General features: G+C 39.0%; 1 protein-coding gene across 1 annotated transcript; it reads left to right on the plus strand.

The window, feature by feature from the left end:
* The first annotated feature begins 1,002 nt into the window (after window positions 1-1,002).
* LOC122707787 (dihydroxyacetone phosphate acyltransferase-like) lies at window positions 1,003-3,246 on the plus strand. The gene is given in 1 exon segment (XM_043923648.1): window positions 1,003-3,246. A coding segment is annotated over 1 exon segment (2,037 nt). The 5' UTR covers window positions 1,003-1,035; the 3' UTR covers window positions 3,073-3,246.
* Window positions 3,247-15,502: the final 12,256 nt, after the last annotated feature.

Genomic DNA, 15,502 nt, shown 5'->3' on the forward strand with positions numbered 1-15,502 from the left:
AAGGGTAAGTAATTTGTTTTGTGTACACAATATTGATCACTTCTCTAGACTTATCTGTGTTGTAATTGCCACATCTTATGTCCTGGTATGGTTTACTGCACCCACTTACAGAGGCAGCTACTTTGTGCTTGGCATGAAGAAGCTAAGTGGTGGGAAATTTTGGCTGTGTGCAAAAGTGATTTGTCATCCAGCACCAGCTCTTCAGTCTTGTAACATGGTAATTGCTTCTGTGCCCATTTCTTACCAACTTAAATGCTTTGTCTAAGGCTTCAAGGGCTGGAAACTGCTGACCTTGTTACCTGTATGATGAAATTGGGAAATAAGTTTGGTAGGAGAAAATTGTTCATGTGCAAAGCCATAACAAACCATTTATTTTTCATTATTGCATTCCTACAGAGTAACTCTTATGCTTTATATAATAATCTAATATTTCTTGATTTGAATTTACTTTCATCAAGTATATCCAAATAATTCTCAGAGCTATACACATATTTCATCCTTTGCAGAGGATGGGATAGTGGATGGCATAACTGACTTGATGGACATGAGTTTGAGTAAGCTCCAGGAGTTGGTGATGGACAGGGAAACCTGGCGTATGGCACTCCACAGGGTGGCAAAGTGTAGGACATGACTGAGTGACTGAACTGAACTGATACACACATAGTAAATATCACACATACTACGGAATCAATAACTTCAGATAATCAAATCATCTTTAAATTTTTATTTTTATGCTTTTCCTTTGATATTAAAATTAGGATGGAATCAACTTTGAATCTCATGATTTTGGTATAGTTTGATTTTCAAAGAGGGAACAGATACAATCATGAGAGTCCAGAAAATTCTGTGAGAGAATAAATTCTGGCTTCCGTCCTGGTTAAGATGGCGGCACCCGGGGTCATGTGGAGCGGGCCGTAGAGAGTGCTGCCGCCCTAGGCGAGGTCGGCCGCCCCGCGTGGAAGAACCGCCCACAGCAGCAGCACCACCACTGCTTAGCAAAGAATCCCAGGCCACACCCACGACAGCAGCTGCAGCATGGATCCTTCCAGTTCATCCAACTCTTGTTTCTCCGACGGCTCCACCGGTCCCGGGGCTGTCGTGCTCCTCTACTGGAAAGAGCTCAAAAAGTGGGATGAGTTTGAAGATGTTTTAGAGGAGAGGAGACATGTCAGTGACTTGAAGTTTGCAATGAAATGCTACACACCTCTTGTCTATAAGGGAATTACTCCTTGTAAGCCAAGTGATATTAAATGTAGTGTTCTCAATTCAGAAGAGATTTATTATGTCATTAAACAGCTTTCCAAGGAATCCCTTCAACCTGTCGAGGTCCTCCGAGAGGAAGCTTGTGAGATCCTGGATGAAATGAGCCACAAGCTGCGGCTAGGAGCCATTCGGTTTTTTACCTTTGCCCTGAGTAAAATATTTAAACAGATTTTCTCAGAAGTGCGTGTAAATGAAGAAGGGATTCAGAAACTACAACGAGTCATCCAGGAGCATCCAGTTGTCCTGCTGCCCAGTCACCGAAGCTACATCGACTTTCTGATGTCGTCTTTCCTTTTGTACAACAATGACTTACCTGTGCCGGTCATAGCAGCAGGAATAGATTTCCTGGGAATGAAGATGATTGGCGAGCTGCTGCGGATGTCAGGGGCTTTCTTCATGCGGCGCACCTTTGGTGGCAATAAACTCTACTGGGCCATGTTCTCCGACTATGTGAAAACCATGTTACGGAATGGTTATGATCCTGTTGAATTTTTCCTCGAAGGGACAAGAAGCCTGTCTGCCAAGGCATTGACTCCAAAATTTGGTCTTCTGAATATTGTGATGGAACCATTTTTTAAAAGAGAAGTTTTTGATACCTACCTTGTTCCAATCAGCATCAGTTACAATAGGATATTGGAAGAAACTCTGTATGCATATGAGCTTCTAGGGGTTCCTAAGCCGAAAGAATCTACAGCTGGATTGTTGAAAGCCAGGAGAATCCTCTCTGTGAAGTTTGGAAACATCCCTGTGTACTTTGGAGACCCTGTGTCGCTTTGATCTCTGGCCAATGGAAGGATGGGTCGGAGCCGCTATAACTTGGTTCCCAGATACATTCCTCAGAAACAGTTAGAGGAGATGCACACCTTTGTTACTGAAGTTGCCTATAAAATGCAGCTTCTCCAAATTCAAAACCTGGTCCTGAGCCCGTGGCCACTAATAGTCGCTGTCCTGCTTCAGAACCGGCCATCCATGGACTTTGATGCCCTGGTGGAAAAAACCTTATGGCTGAAAGGCTTAACCCAGGCCTTCTGGGGGTTTCTTACTTGGCCTGATAACGAACCTGCAGAGGAAGTTATCCAGTCCAGCATTCTTCCGTATTCCAACATCGCCAGCCTTGTCAAAGATTGGGTGATTCTGAAAATGGAGTGCAGAGACTCGGAACTGGTGGATGGACTCATGTCTCAGCATATCACCCTCCTCATGTGCTTGGCATATAGGAACCAGCTGCTCAACATTTTTGTCCGTCCTTCCTTAGTCGCTGTGGCATTGCAGATGACACCTGTGTTCAAAGAGGATGTCTACAGTTGCTTTCGCTTCCTATGCAGTGTTTTTTCTGATGAGTTCATTTGTCTTCCAGGAAATGAACGAAAGGACGTTGAAGAAGGCTGTTACTTGCTTTGTAAGAGTGAGGCCATACAAGTGATGACAAGGGACATCCTAGTTACAGGAAAAGGAAATACTGTGTTAGAGTTTTTAATAGGGCTCTTTAAACCTTTTGTGGAATCTTATCAGATAATTTGCAAATACCTCTTGAATGAAGAAGATTACTTCACTGAGAAACAGTACTTCATAAGAGTTAGAAAATTCACAAGTCAGCTTCTTGATCAAGGTGTCTCACAGTGTTATGATGTATTATCCTCCGATGTACAGAAGAATGCCTTAGGAGCTTTTGTGAGGCTCGGTGTGGTGGAGAAGAAGAAGGTAAATAATGATTATATATTTAACGTGAATGAACCTGCCACAACAAAGTTAGAAGAAATGTCTGGTTGTAAAACACCGGTAGGAAAACCAGCAACTGCGAAGCTTTAATGATTGCCAAATGGTTCGGAAAAATTGATCTTGTTATTTCTCTCATTCATGGACTCGTATTACAACAAAGAGGGAAGTAAAGGAAGAGACCCATCTTCTCATCCTTTATAAGGCTTCCAGAACAGTGGACTCAGTACAGAGGGAAAGCCATCAATTTAAGCAGTCAGTGAAATCTCTTCCACAATGATTAAAAAGACATTTGTGTCCAACCCTGTGTGTGTTTTTAAATAAAATAGGCTTTTGGAAACATGTTTGGAAATACAAAGCCTAGCTTCTATTTCACTAACACTTTCAATTTATTACATGTATTTAACTGTTATGTTGACTTCTGAATTAAAATGCAGCATCAACTCTAAAAAAAAAAAAAAAAAGAATGCATTCTTCTTTATTCAGAATAAGACTGTTTACTTGCTTGAACAAAGTTTCCAAAATAGAATCATTTCAGTAGAAAAATAAACAATGGGAGTAATAAGGTTAATATAAAAGACATAAAGAAAATTTAAGTTTATGTAAATTAAATAATGATATTTTGTGTGGTAATTTTATTGAGAATCATAAACTCTGAAGACTTAGACCCCTGTGCAGATTTTCTAAATTTTTATATCTAATGCTGAAAGATGCAGTGTAAGTGTTTGAGGTCAAAGATCCTGAAAGCACATATCCAGTTCCAGAAAAGAAATATGGATGTTCTACTTGTAGATAAATATCCATTGGTATGTACCATCTTTTAGCAGAATTTCATATAGGCAAAAATCTTATCATAGGAAGCCACTGAACTGAAGCTCTGAAGGTGAAATTGTTGTTGATAGTTTTGTATCAAAGTCATAAATAGTGACCTATTTTGTACCAATCAGAACTCCATGGGTCAAGTTTTTATGTATCCTTAAAATCCTGTTGAATAATATCATGACCTTTTCTACTTTCTTTCTTTCATTACATCTTCAGTGAAATAGTCTCTCTAAATACTTTGTATAAATATGGGAAGCACAGGATAACCATGTACCACAGTTTCATTTCCCTGGATTTTTCTGATACTGTCTCCATCTGACTTTTTATATGGTTGGGAACGGAGGAAGAAAATATTAAAAATGTTTAGTCTTTACAGTTGTGTATTTCATTGATTAAAAAATACATATGGCTGTGAATATGTTTTTCACATTGGTTTTAACAGTACATCTATTGCCATTATTTTTTTCCCCCCCACAGTAAATGGACTTCTAGAAGCGTTCGTTGTGAGGGTGTTTGCTGCTTTGATTTCCTTAAGGGATGAGGTTTCTTCTTTTAGCAAAATTTTTGTTTTGACAATTAAAAACAAATTCTCTTCCTATTATATTTGGAGCTAAAAGAATATTGGGTTTGAGCACCAGCAGTATGATGAAGTTAATAACTCATTCATAAGCAGATGGTACAGATTAAGACAGACATTGTTATGAAATGCAGAGAACAGATTATTGCTGTTTTTATGTCAGTGTCTTTGAGAACTGACATATTGCAATACAGAAAGTATACCCAGCTCTCAAATAATGATATTCCCTATTTAGTAAATATGGTGTGTGTTGTTTTGTTTTGTTTTTTCCTTTTCTCATTTTAATCCTTTGACATTGCAGGTAGAATCAAGTGAAATTTGGATCTGAAAATAATGATACAGTAATACCTCTGGTTTCACATAGTAGTTGATATAAATGGCAATGAAAATAAACATATAATAAGCAAAATATTTTAAAGTTATCAATTCATTTTTATTTTGAACAAGAATATTGTGACCTAAGGAGGAAAAATGATATATAGTTAATGACATGTGTGTGTGTGTGTGCGTGTGTGTCTGTGTGTGCATGTGTGCACTCAGTCACTCAGTCATGTTCAACTCTCCACAGCCCTGCGGATTATAGCTGTCCAGGCTCCTCTATTCATGGGATTCTCCAGGCAAGAATAATGAAGAGGGTTGTCATGCCATCCTCAGTTAATGACATAGTATACACTAATATCATGTATATGAACAGAAAACCAAATGCTGATAAATCACCACATTTCCTTAAGTGAGGATAAAATAATAATTTCTATGGAGACTAGGCTACTCTTCTCTACTTCATTTTAAGTAGTAGTAAATCTACTCTGCCAAAGTCCAGGAAAATGTTTGGTCCATTTTTATTAGTGACAGGAATGGTTTGTTTAAATTATGTTGCATGTATATCTATATATAAATACACTTCTTTTTTTTTTTTTAGCTTTCCTGCATTCATAATTATGAAGCAATAACATGATTTGAATAACCTGCATTTGAATGCAGAGTTCCAAAGAATAGCAAGGAGAGATAATAAAGCCTTCCTCAGTGATCAATGCAAAGAAATAGAGGAAAACAATAGAATGGGAAAGACTAGAGATCTCTTCAAGAAAATTAGAGATTCCAAGGGAATACTTCATGCAAAGTTGGGCTCAATAAAGGAAAGAAATGGTATGGACCTAACAGAAGCAGAAGATATTAAGAAGAGGTGACAAGAATACACAGAAGAACTGTACAAAAAAGATCTTCATGACCCAGATAATCACAAAGGTGTGATACCTCACACTTACCTAGAGCCAGACATCCTGGAATGTGAAGTCAGGTGAGCCTTAGAAAGCTTTACTACAAATAAAGCTAGTGGAGGTGATGGAATTCCAGTTTAGTTATTTCAAATCCTGAAAGATGATGCTGTGAAAGTGCTGCACTCAATATGCCAGCAAATTTGGAGAACTCAGCAGTGGCCACAGGACTGGAAAAGGTCAGTTTTCATTCCAATCCCAAAGAAAGATAATGCCAAAGGATGCTCAAACTACCACACAATCGCACTCCTCTCATATGCTAGTAAAGTAATGCTCAAAATTCTTCAAGCCAGGCTTCAGCAATATGTGAACCATGAATTTCCGGATGTTCAAGCTGGTTTTAGAAAAGGCAGAGGAACCAGAGATCAAATTGCCAACATCCTCTGGATCATCAAAACAGCAAGAGAGTCCAGAAAAACATCTATTTCTGCTTTATTGACTATGCCAAAGCTTTCGACTGTGTGGATCACAATAAACTGTGGACAATTCTGAAAGAGATAAGAATACCAGACCAGCTGACCTGCCTCTTGAGAAACCTGTATACAGATCAAGAAGCAACAGTTAGAAGTTGCCATGGAACAACAGACTGGTTCCAAATAGGAAAAGGAGTACATCAAGACTGTATATTGCCAGCCTGCTTATTTAATTTATATGCAGAGTACATCATGAGAAACACTGAGCTGGAAGAAGTACAAGCTGGAATCAAGATTGCCAGGGGAAATAGCAATAACCTCAGATATGCAGATGACACCACCCTTATGGCAGAAAGTGAAGAAGAACTAAAGAGCCTCTTGATGAAAGTTAAAGAGGAGAGTGAAAAAGTTAGCTTAAAACTCAACATTCAGAAAACTAAGATCATGGCATCTGATCACTTCATGGCAAATAAATGGGGAAACAGTAGAAATGGTGGCTTACTTTATTTTGCCGGGCTCCAAAATCACTGCAGATGGTGATTGCAGCCATGAAATTAAAAAACACTTACTTCTTGGAAGGAAAGTCATGACTAACCTAGACAGTACATTACAAAGCAAAGACATTACTTTGTGAACAAATGTCCATCTAGTCAAGGCTATAGTTTTTCCAGTGGTCATGTATAGATGTGAGAATTGGACTATAAAGAAAGCTGAGCGCAGAAGAATTGATGCTTTTGAACTGAGGTGTTGGAGAAGACTCTTGAGAGTCCCTTGGACTGCAAGGAGATCCAACCTGTTCATCCTAAAGGAGATCAGTCCTGTGTGTTCGTTTGAGAGACTGATGTTGAAGCTGAAACTCCAATACTTCGGCCACCTGGTGGGGAGAGCTGACTCATTTGAAAAGACCCTGATGCTGGGAAAGATTGAGGGCAGGAGTAGAGGAGGATGACAGAGGGTGAGATGGTTGGATGGCATCACCGACTCAATGGACATGGGTTTGGGTGGAGTCCGGGTGTTGGTGATGGACAAGGAGGCCTAGCGAGCTGTGGTTCATGGGGTCGCAAAGAGTCGGACACGGCTGAGCGACTGAACTGAACTGAACCTGGTTTCAGTTCATCTTTTATCCATTCTCTGGTCAATTCTAGGATCTGAAATGTGAATATTGCCATTAGACCTGACCATCCTTCTCTGTTTATATTAGATTGTCTCCATGTCTGTGGAGATGTAGAAAGACTAAGAACACATTCACTCACCCTCACTGTGCATAGCTGGTCACGTGGTCCAACCCGCCTCAAGGGCTCAGAAGCGAGAAATGAAGATACTTAATGAGCGTAACCAAGGGCTGCTGCCACATACACCTAGACATGCCCTGAGATTTAGGGCCTTGAGTCATAAAAATAACAACCTAAAAGCTCCCAGAGAAACAAAGAAAAACAAACAGACACACAAATAAAACAGGTCATCTAGAAATAAATGAGCTTCAGATAGGCAACAGATTTCTCTTTCATACGCTTTGTCTAGAACATAATGGAGGTATACTTTTAAAGTTTTAAAGAAAATCGTGTACCATTTTGATTCTATACCAAATTAAACCATCAGTGTCTTTTGAGAGCAAGAAAAAAGTCATTTTTGAAATATGGAAGGACTCAGATAATTTATCTTCCATTCATCTTTTTCCTTTTTTTTTTTTTTGGTCAATATACAGAAACAAAAGGAGAGAGAAATGAAGGATGAGACCCAGGATTACAGGAAAACTAGTTTCTATATAGTAGGAAAGGGATGGGGTCCTCCATGAAAGAGGTCACATGGGACCAAGAAAATCAATTTTATGTTGAAGAAATAAACCAAGATAGGATGAACATGTATGGTTATATATCTAAAGGGGGTACCCATTCTAATTTCACATTGAAAATTTTTAGATTTCTGAGAACAATTTTCTCCGAATAGCAGCAAAATGTTTTGCACCTAGAAAATCCATAAAGCAAGCAATTTGAAAATAAAAGTTAGTCACTCAGTCATGTCCGTCTCTTTGTGACCCCGTGGACTGTAGCCTGCCCAACTCCTCTGTCCATGGGATTCTTCAGGCAAGAAAACTGGAGTGGGTGGCCATTCCCTTCTTCAGGGGATTTTCTCGACATCCACACAGTGCACATGGGTGCTAACTCTGAGATGGTCCAAGAAAGTTTCTAAAATGTATACCCACAGTGCACAGAGTGTCTTGTTTTTGTTTTAACTTTGGACCATTAGCATCTGCTATTTCTAGTACAATTTATTCTCTGCTTCCACAAATCCTCAAATCACTCGCATCTCTATGACACACTGAGGGTCTTGAGGACCTTAAGATGTTACTCATGTTCTAGACAAGCTGCAGCATGAGGGTCTTGAGTTGTTTGAGCCTCATGAAACAGTAATAACCAGTAGCCACACCCTTTTGGACATGAGGCCATGGAAAGCCGTGTGAAGAATATCAAATCATGTGGAACTGATGCTTTGTTATGAATTTCTTCCAATTTCTGTGTATCTTGGAGAAGTTTTTTAATTGTTTGTTGCCTCTGCTGGTTAGGCAAACCTTTCAACACATGGAGATCCAGATGGTAAGGAAAGAGAGGGACCTGACCCAATGAACAAAAATATTCTTTCAGCTTGTTATTGAGTTTATTATTTTACCAAGTGCTTGCTCTGTTTGTCATTGTTATGTTGACACTGATCCAGGAACAGGAAACCTCTTCAGTGTTAAATAACAGGAAACAAATCAACAACAGTAATGAATACAAATAGCAGTACATTATTCCTTATTTTTGAAATATTATGTTGCTAACATTGCATATGGATTTCAAAACAGACTTAGTTGATTTTCTCTGAGGTAGTAGATATGAGAGGTAAAAAAACTCCCTGAAATACAGACATGGAACAGATCAAGAAATACGAAATAAGTTGGGAGAAGACACTGATTGACGAAAATTGTCATATTTAAAGACTTAACTTGGAAAGAAACACAAGTGCTTTGAAATAGAATAGGGTTGCTTTGAAATTGTTTTGTGATAGCGCCATCTTGTGGCCAAATTTAGAATAGCTTTCCACTGCAAATGAACCAAGGCTGGATTTATTCCAATATAGCTTCCTATGAACTAATGTGTGTGTGTGTGTGTGTGTGTGTGTGTGTGTGTGTGTGTGTGTGTGTGTGTGTACGCGCGCGCGTGCTCATAGTCGCACTTAGTCAGTTATGTCCGACTCTCTGCAGCCCCATGGACTCCAGGGAGTAGCCTGCCAGGCTTCTCTGTGGAATTTTCCAGACAAGAATACTGGAACGGGTTGCCATTTCCTACTTCAGGGGATCTTCCCAACCCAGGGATCGAACTCGCGTCTGTTGAGTCTCCTGCATTGGCAAGCAGATTGTTTACCACGAGTGCTGCCTGGGAAGCCCTTCCTTAAAATATTCTACCATATTAAATTTACACAACGCTGTCTTTTAAAAATTGATTTTACTGTAATTTTAAGAGCTGGTTGTGTGTTATCTCAAACTCAGAAAGTTTTTCATCATATAAATTATTCAGAAAGTTCTTATTGTAATCTTTAAGGCTAATTTATTACTCAAAAAAGTGTTTAATACCTTTAGAAACCAAGGTTATATTTGAACAAAGAGAAAGCCTGTTTATCATACACTGTATATAGGAAATCATTTAAAATCAGAACTATTTCCACTTCAGTTTAGTTCAGTTGCTCAGTCGTGTCCTACCCTTTGTGGCCCCATGGACTGCAGCACTCCAGGCTTCCCTGTCCATCACCAACTTCCAGGAATTGCCCAAATTCATGTCCATTGAATTGGTGATGCCATCCAATCATCTCATCCTCTGCCGTCCTCTTCTCCTCCTGCCTTCAATCTTTCCCAGCATCAGGGTCTTTTCCAGTGAGTCAGCTCTTGTCATCAGGTGGCCAAAGTATTGGAATTTCAGCTTCAGCATCAGTCATTCCAAATGAATATTCAAGATTAATTTCCTTTAGGATGGACAGGTTGGATCTTTGTAGTATATTCTAAAATTAGGAAGATTGATTCCTCCAGCTCCATTCTTCTTTCTCAAGACTGCTTTGGTGATTCAGGGTCTTTTTTGTTTCCATGAAATGTGAACTTTTTTGTTCTAGTTCTATGGAAAATGCCATTAGTAATTTGATGGGGATTGCATTGAATCTGTAGATTGCATTTGGTAGTAAAGTCATTCTCACAATATTGATTCTTCCTACCTAGGAACATGGAATATCTCTCTATCTGTTAGGTGTCATCTTTGATTTCTTTCATCAGTGTCTTATAATTTTCCATATACAGTTCTTTTGTCTCCTTAGGTAGGTTTATTCCTAGATATTGTATTCTTTTTGTTGCAATGATTCTTTAATTTCTCTTTCTGATTTTTCATTGTTAGTATACAGGAATGCAAATGATTTCTGTCTATTGCTTTTGTATCCCATGACTTTACTAAATTCACTGATTAGCTCTGATAATTTTCTGATACTATCTTTAGGGTTTTCTGTGTACAGTATCATATCATCTGAAAACAGTAAGAGCTTTACTTCTTTTCTGATCTGGATTGTTTTTATTTCTTTTTCTTCTCTGATTGCTATAGCTGGGACTTCCAAACTATGCTGAATAATAGTTGTGAGAGTGGACACTACTGTCTTTTTCCTGATCTTAGGGGGAATCCTTTCAGTTTTTCATCATTGGGAATAATATTTGCTGTGGGCTTATCATTTATGGCCTTTACTATTTTGAGGTAGGTTCTGTCTATGCCCATTTTTTTGAAGAGTTTTAATCATAAATGGGTGCTGAATTTTGTCAAAGGCTTTTCCTGCATCTACAGAGATTACCATATGGTTTTTAATCTTTCAATTTGTTAATATGGTGTGTCACATTGGTTGATTTGCATATACTGAAGAATCCTTGCATCCCTGGAATAAATCCAACTCAATCATGATGTGTGAGCTTTTTAATGTGCTGTTGAATTCTGTTTTCTAGAATTTTGTTGAGGAATTTTGCATCTGTGTTGATATTGGCCTATAGTTTTCTTTTTTGTGTGCTGTCTTTGCCTGGTTTTGGTATCAGGGTAATGGTAGTCTTGTAGAAAGAGTTTGGAAGTGTTCCTTCCTGTACAATTTTTTGAAAGAGTTTTCAAATAGACAATAACGCTTCTCTAAATGTTTGATAGAATTCACCTGTGAAGCCATCTGTCCTGGGCTTTTGTTATTTGGGAGATTTTTGATCACAGCTTTGATTTCAGTGCTTGTAATTGGGTTGTTCATAATTTCTGTTTCTTCCTGGTTCAGTCTTGGAAGATTGAACTTTTCTAAGAATCTGTCCATTTCTTCCAGGTTATCCACTTTATTGACATATAGTTGTTCATAATAGTCTCTTATAATCCTTTGTATTTCTGCACTGTCTGTTGTAACCTCTCCTTTTTCATTTTTAGTTTTGTTGATTTGATTCTTCTCTGTTTTCTTGATGAGTCTGGCTAAAGGTTTAACAATTTTATTTATCTTCTCAAAGAACTAGCTTTTAGTTTTATTGATCTTTACTATTGTTTCTTTCATTTACTTTTCATTTATTTCTGCTCTGATCTTCAGGATTTCTTTCTTTCTGCTAATTTGGGGTTTCTTTTGTTCTTCTTTCTCCTGTTGTTTTAGGTGTAAATTAGATTGTCTATTTGGTATCTTTGTTGTTCTCTGAGGTAGGATCTTATTGCTATAAACTTCCTTCTTACTATTGCTTTTGCTGCTTCCCATAGGTTTCCAGTTTTCATCTTTTCATTGTCATTTGTTTCCAGGAGTCTTTTGATTTCTTCAGTAACCTCTTCATTATTTAAAATGTATTGTTTAATCTCCATGTGTTTGTGATCTTTATAGTTTTTATTTTCCTTGTAATTGATATCTAGTACTTTGAATCTTATCTACATAGGGAATATCATGATTTATATAAATGCTTAAAATAAATTGGCCACTGACACTGAAAATCCTGGAGACTTGCTTTCCCAGCATCCCTTGACTCTGCACTATTTCTCCACCCATTTGGGTTGGCTCTATGCTGCTTTGATTAAATACAAGTATAGACCATCTTTGGCTGGAAGCGTTTGTCTATTCCTCTAAGAAGGCAACTTTGAGAGAATCATAGAGAAGTCAAAACAGATAAAATCCACAGCTCCCAAAAAAATAAAAAAATAAAAAAAATCCACAGCTCCCATCGGCAGCCTAGCCGGGTTCCCATCAGTACCAACTTGCCCCCCATTTTTCACCTTCAGGTGTTACAGTCATCTCAGCTGAAGCCACATGTATCACGTGGCAGATGTCATGGCACCATAATTGGGTGCTACTCTGAGACGATCAGATATGAAGTGGGCGCGTTTGCCATGTGAACCACTGTGGACAAAGATAGCTCCCACCCCACATGCCACTCCACATGTGCTCCTGTCACTGTTCCATCAGGAGGGGAAGTCTTTTCCTTTCACCCTCCTTGATTCTGGCCCATGAGAACTTGGGCCACTAGAATAAGGAAGAGGAAGTCTCCTGGGCTGGTGGTCTCTGCTTGCTTTCTCTTGGAACCCACTCTCCTGTGAGGAGGCCTGGGAGAGGATCCCGTGAAGAAGAAATGTCATTGCTGGGCCACAGTGTGACTGATGGACGCATACTGAGTGTTTCAGCCCAGCCGTTGGCTCGGTTCCACCTGAAGCTCCATCACCCCTGCTGGGCTCCATCTGATCTGCTGACCCACAAAGCCAGGGGCTTGACCTGTGTCACTAACTTCTGGAATGTCATGGAGCAGTGAATAACCAGAACAGTCCTATTATCTACCAGCACTTTCCTTGGTGCTGTGTAGACAACAGTGAATAAAATAAACACAATTATGCTCACTTTTGAGTTGGAAGAAACAGAAAAAAATTGAAGTGTGATAGTAAGCAGAAAATTTTAGTTTTGTATTGTGATAAGTTCTATAAAATAATACACACATCCATATGTTTATAAACAAAGGTAATGTGTATCACTGGGCTTCCCAGGTGGCTGAGTGGTAAAGAATCCACCAGCCAATTCAGGAGATCTGAATTTGATCCCTGGGTCAGGAAGATCTCTGAAGAAGGGAATAGCTACCCACTCTAGTATTCTTGCCTGGAGAATACCATGGATGGAGGAACCTAGAGGGCTACAGTCCATGGAGTCACAGAGAGTTGGATGCAACTCTGAGGGACTAAGCACAATGTGTATCCGAGGTCATCTAATATTGACTGCCTCAAGTGGAGTGGTAATTTAAGATGGAAAGATCATGATGAAATTTTCTGAAGAAATAACTAAGACATGAACAACGAAAGTAGCCAGCCATTTAATGTCTTGTGTTCTAGACAGAAGGAACAGTAAATACAAACCATCATAGATAGGAATTACCTTGACATAGTTAAGAAAAAGAATGGAGCCCAGGAAACTAGCTAATAATAAAGGGTTTGAAAGTATTTGAGATGATAACACAGACGTGGTTTATGAACTCTGAAAGGACCTTAGATTTCACTGTATGAAAAGTGAAATCCCTTTACTTTTTTATGAAAAGTGAAAGATCAAAGGAAAGGGATAACATGGGCTGATATAGTTGCAATTTAATCAATGCCCTTAATTTAATTTAAATGTCTTTTTGTTTTGGAATAATTCTAGAGCTACATAAAGTTGTACAGATACTACAGAAAGTCTTTGTGAGCTTCTATCCAATTTTTCTCATTAATATCTTGTGACCATGGTTGTTTATGAAAGTGAAGTAACACTGATACATTATTAATAACTAGATTCCAGACTTTCTTTGGATTTTGCCAAATTTTCCATTGCATTTAGCTGTCATGCTCCTTTGTCTCCTCTGTCTAATGGTCAGGTGTCTTTTGACTCTTTTGTCCATTACTTACTTTGTTTTTCATGACCTTGACAGTCTTAAGGGGTGATTTATTGTTTCATTCTGGTTGGTACTAGAGAATGGATTACAGGAACAGAAGAATGAAAGTGGGAAGAGCAGAAATATGCTATTGAAAGTAGAGTGATAAAGAGTCTTCCATTATCTGCAGAACCTGGTGTGTGTTTTACACTTGCAACACATCTCAGCTGAAGTGCTCAACATCCACACAGGACAGCGTGGCTCTAGAATATGGGACTTGATATGCTCTAGAAATACCACTTTTCTAATCAAACAGTGAGCAATAACAAAAACCAAACCCTTTGTTGAGTATGATATTCTAAAAATATAGGTCACTTCTGACTTAGTTAACAAGGGTAGGCACAGTGATTTTTGGGGGAGACTCTACCAGTTCTTCGGGTAGACTCTACTAGTCCATCAGCATAAGACAATAAGCCTTCTTCTATGGATAAGTTAACTGACAGGGAAAAAATTAGCATATGCTAGTATTCTCAAGCAAGATATTATAATTAGCTGCTAAGTCACTTCAGTCGTGTCTGACTCTGTGCAACCCCACAGACAGCAGCCCACCAGGCTCTGCCATCCCTAGGATCCTCCAGGCAAGAACACTGTTCTAGGCCATTGTTATAGTTAGAACTGGTGCCAACATTGTAGTGCAACATGTGAGCAGAAAATCAGGCTTCGGTGTCTACAGCTCCTGCTTGGTTTAAGGGACAGACTTTGAGACAAGATCCAGGGATGTGTAGGGTGATGAATGAACTAGGATTCAGACGGGCAATAGGGAAGAGTGCTTTCATACCCAGGGAAACTGAGAGGGCTCCATGGTCCCTGTTTTGACTATTTGTCCTCCATGGAATTAACAGGTGAAGGTTGGAACACTGGAACTCTTCCAGTAAACCAGGATTTTGTACACATCTATCGTGGTTGAGCATATTCAAGCCCAAAGGGCAGTATTATGATTTAATAATCACAGTGAACTCTAGCAAGTCTCATTTCAGTAGAAAGCAATGGGGTAGTAAACAGACTCAACTGGAATGAGGGAGACAGTGACTGATCCACCAAGAGAAGAAAATCTAAAGTGGCAGCTTCAAAGCCTTCTTCTAAGAGCCTTCTTACATTAGTAATTATTGAGGACCACACCCCCTCCTACAAATCTTCTGTATTTTCAGATTATCTCAATGACTTTATTAAAAATTAAAGCTGAGAGGCAGTCCTAAGATGGTGGAGGAATAGGACGGGGAGACCACTTTCTCCCCCACAAATTCATCAAAAGAACATTTGAATGTCAAACAAATTCCACAGAACAAATTCTGAATGTTGGCAGAGGACATCAGGCACTCAGAAAGGCAGCCCATTGTCTTCAAAAGGAGATGGTGAAGTCTTGAGGCTACTGTAAGAATAAGACTAAAAACCAGAGGCAGGAGGCTTAAGTACAAACCCTGAGAACACCAGAGAACTCCTGACTTCAGGGAGCATTAATCAATAGTAGCTCACCAAATGCCTCTATACCTAC

Source organism: Cervus elaphus, chromosome 14 (genome assembly GCF_910594005.1).
Source record: "Cervus elaphus chromosome 14, mCerEla1.1, whole genome shotgun sequence".
Classification (NCBI taxonomy): Eukaryota; Metazoa; Chordata; class Mammalia; order Artiodactyla; family Cervidae; genus Cervus; species Cervus elaphus.